The sequence below is a fragment of the Lipotes vexillifer genome, unplaced genomic scaffold, assembly GCF_000442215.2.
Source record: "Lipotes vexillifer unplaced genomic scaffold, Lipotes_vexillifer_v1.1 scaffold70, whole genome shotgun sequence".
In the NCBI taxonomy this organism is placed as follows: domain Eukaryota; kingdom Metazoa; phylum Chordata; class Mammalia; order Artiodactyla; family Lipotidae; genus Lipotes; species Lipotes vexillifer.
Genome location: NW_006789896.1, coordinates 3,327,984 through 3,331,909, shown reverse-complemented (window position 1 = coordinate 3,331,909; position 3,926 = coordinate 3,327,984). Strand labels below are relative to the sequence as shown.

The window sequence follows — 3,926 nt, the reverse complement described above, 5'->3', positions numbered from 1 at the left end:
GTTGCAGAGCACAGGCTCCGGACGGGCAGGCTCAGCGGCCATGGCTCACGGGCCTAGCCGCTCCAAGGCATATGGGATCTTCCCAGACCGGGGCACGAACCCGTGTCCCCTGCATCGGCAGGCGGACTCTCAACCACTGCGCCACCAGGGGAGCCCTGTCCTCATATTTATTTCAGCCATCCCTGTGCACAGTTGTCTGGGCTGGGGTTTTTCTCCCTAAAAATATGGTGCCTTTCAGCCCCATGTTTGTCTTCTCAGAACAGGAAGCAAGCCTCCTCCAAATGCAGTCTAGAAGAACAGCTTCAGGAGGAAACCAGGTTGCTGGAGGAGAAACGGGAGCAGTTGAAAAAGAGTAAAGAGCAGGAGAAGCTACTGGAGCAAGAGCTCGAGATATTCCGACAGGAAGAAAAAAAGAAAGAAAAGATGGTGAGGAGAATCTGGGAAACTTCAGGATTAAGAATCCAGGGCCAGACCTGAGCCCAGCTGTGCCTGGTGGGATACAGAGGCTGAGGGTGCTCAGACTTCAGGAGGGAAGGGAGGGAGGGTAAGAAAGACAAGTGAGGAGGGGAGAGAAGGCCTGAGATACATGGGGTGCAAAGTGGAGCTGTGCGTGAGGGCAGAAGGAGGGGCTTCTGCAGGAGTCTGAGATTACACCTCCGTCTGGGCTTTGTTTCCTTAATCGGGGAGCAGTCAAAGGAGAATTTGAGAAAGTTGCAGGAGGAAAATGATAATCTCAGATCACAGTTAAAGCAATGTTCTGCGCAACTGGATTCCTCTCTCTGCAAACAAAACAGCACCCAGCAAATCAACCAGGAGCTGACTCGTAAGGTGCGTAGACAGAAACCCCAAGGGGGTGAGAAATTTGAACCCTGTGACCCTTGACCTGAAGTTGGCACCTAGCTCTCCTCCATCACAGAAATGCCACTAACTGCCCAGCCCATGTGCATTCTGGGGCACCGGAGCCCCCACTTCCCTCCTGAAGTATCACCCACTTGCTGGCCGAGAAGTATTTCTTCCACATGTAGAAGGTCTTATTTAATATCTGGTGGAGCCCCAAACCATCTGGGCTTTGGCATCAAGTCTTCCAGAGTTGCATTTTAGACCAGTGTTGAGTGAGCCCATTGTTTGGGGCAATTTGCTAGGGAACACTTCCAAAAATAGTCCCAAAGCACAAAAATGGGATGAAAGGGGACATGGTTATATTTCATTACACGAATAAAGACAAAAGGAGTAGATGGCATCTAATGTATGTGAGGCACTGTGCTCACATTCAGTCACCGTTTATTGACTGTCTACTTAAGTCCTTGGCATGCCTTCCATCTGCTGGTTTACAGAGGAGAGAAAAGCTGAGGCTCAGACTGACTAATTGGTAAGTGATGGGATGGAGCAATATTTGAACCTGAATCATCTGGCTCTTCCACCTAACCTCTTTTCCCTTCATCCTGAATGGCAATACTTGCCCCAGATGAATCCATTCCATATTTCTGGACAAGAAAAAAATACAGCATCTTGATTAGGTAGTCTCTTGAATTATAAATGAGAGACCAAGCAGCTCTGATTCCTTCCTAATAGAGAGTTCATCTTAAAATACTAGGACCATTCTAAATGTAAGAATAGCACTATGCTATAGAACTCTCTGTGATGATGGAAAAGTTCTAAATTAGAGTTACCTTATACTATATGCACTAGCCACATATGGCTATTGAGTACTCGAAATATGGCTTAGTATGACTAAGGAACTGAATTTATAAGTTTAATTTTAGTTTTATTGAAATGTAAATAGTCTCATGTGGCTAGTGGCTGCCATATTAAACAGCAGAGGTCTGAGGCACTGATGTTTCTGGAGTTTCGTCACTCAGAGATATAAATCTCTCCTCTAGTGTGATCCAGAGTTGAGGCCTGAATCACTCAAATCCCCAAGGAACTGCTTTCAATATAAGGAATACTGCCTAAGTATTTAATATAGGCCTGTTATCACATTTGCCAAAAGAAAGGGAGTTATGTAAATGTGCAACTAGAAGCACTAATTTCAGAATTCCTTTGACGGGAATCCAGAGACTGGAGGAGTTTATGTGTGGGTGAGCATGTTCAATTTTTTAAAAGCGTGCCCCACATATAACAGGCTTTTTGAATCAATGGAAACAGCCATTAGAAAGAGGCTTAGTTTTGCATTCTAAACTGCATTTCCTTTCATCAGTAGTCCATATTTCAATTTTAAACACACTCTGTCAGCACTATATGTCCAATTCATCCCTAGTATTGCCCAATGCACTATTTCATTCAGTCCAAATAAATCATTTAGTATATTTTGTGAGCACCTATTGTATGCCATGCTCTGAGCTACAGGTAGTGGGGATACAGCAATGAAGAAAGCACATACAGTCCTGCTTTCATGATGCATCAAGTCTAGTGGATTATGTCAGGAGTTGAGGCATAATGCATACCACTGAAATGTTGCATCATATTTCCTAACCTAGAATTGGATTCCAGGTTAACACTAATCCTAACCCTAACCCTAACCATGAGACAGTTAACTATTAACAGAAACCATCCAGTTACAAATGTCGGACCCATGCTTGGCTGGCACACGTCAAAGGCTGCAGAGTCTGTGAAAGGGACTTTTCGTGTATTTGACACATCATGGCCCAGTACTTCCAGTACTCCTTGTATTGGGAAGACATGCTATCTAGAAAGGAAGTGTGGGAGAGGGGTGCAGAAGAACCTGGAAAGGCAGCTCTTCCTCTTCCAACAGTGAGGGGAAGTGGGCGTTATCACAGGCTGCTGGGCAGGTAGTTAGTGCAGGGAGGAGAGAGCCCTGTCTGTGCCTGTCCATCTTCTGTGGACGCAGAGGATGCCTCCACGGCCATGAACCTTGACAGTGATGTTCTCCCTCCCTAAAGATAACCCTTCAGAAGGAGACCATGGTGAGTCTGCAGATTCAGCTGGACAAGGCTGTGGCAAAAGAGCAGCAATACCTCCAGACCACGGTCAGTAAAGAAGTCTATGAGGAGGTATGCCAGAAGTCAGCCTCCTGCCAAGACGACCTAACACAGGCCCTGGATAAGGTGGGCTACACCATCTCATCTCCAGGGCTGTTTAATATCCAAGTTATCCCAGCAGCATGAAAGGTGAAGGAGTCGATTTCCTGCATAACTGGCTGTCACCAAGGCCATCTGCAAACCCTAGCATTGGCTGGGATGTCTGTCCAGAGAAGGCCTGCTTCTCCTTAGTGAGGCTTTGGGGAAGAGGGGGATAGAGGCCAAATCTAACAAGTCTTCCTGCCCATGGGTGACCCAGGGGCAAGGTTTTCCCAAGACCTGGATTTTTCAGGGAAATTCATGCCCCATCCCTGTGCTAATCATGCCTGGCTGATGAGCTCATAGAATTGGAAAGAGAGGAAATGGGAGAGGGGCAGGGGAGATGCAGAAGACTGACCGTTGTCACTTCTCACCCCTCTCTGGGACTCTAGGCGAGGTGACCAGGACCAGGTGTGTCTGTGCCACCCTGGGCAGAAGAGAGTAGGGGCTGTGGGACTGGTGGAACCCTTCTCCATTCAGGACTCAGCAGAGAGGCCCAAGCGCAATGACAGCCGTTCTCCCCCCAACCCTTTGTCTTTACCAAAGCTCAATCATTTGACCTCAGAGACAAAGAGTCTTCACCGAAGTCTGACACAGGCCCAACACAGGAAGATTCAGCTGGAAGAGGAAGTCACTGCTTACGAGGAGAGGATGAAAAAGCTGAATGTGGAGTTAAAAAAACTGCAGGGCTTCCAGCAGCAGAGTGAGCTAGAGGTGAGGAGCGGCCAGGGGCCCCGGCTGCCGTCCTGCCCAGGGCCCCAAGGCCTCTTCTTGCCCCACAGCTGTGTACTTCGCACTGAGCCGGTCCCTTCTGCTAACAGGTGCCCTCCCTTTTTTTTTTTTTTTTTT

The 3,926-nt window shown here is 47.6% G+C and overlaps 1 protein-coding gene across 1 annotated transcript in view; it reads left to right on the top strand.

Moving 5' to 3' along the window:
• Positions 1-3,926, top strand: part of PMFBP1 (polyamine modulated factor 1 binding protein 1) — a 36,577-nt gene that overhangs the window by 27,442 nt on the left and 5,209 nt on the right. The window contains exons 11-14 of the mRNA XM_007463001.1: positions 259-426; positions 691-828; positions 2,901-3,065; positions 3,624-3,791. Of these exons, the coding sequence (XP_007463063.1) occupies positions 259-426; positions 691-828; positions 2,901-3,065; positions 3,624-3,791 (639 nt within the window). The remainder of the gene's footprint in view (positions 1-258; positions 427-690; positions 829-2,900; positions 3,066-3,623; positions 3,792-3,926) is intronic.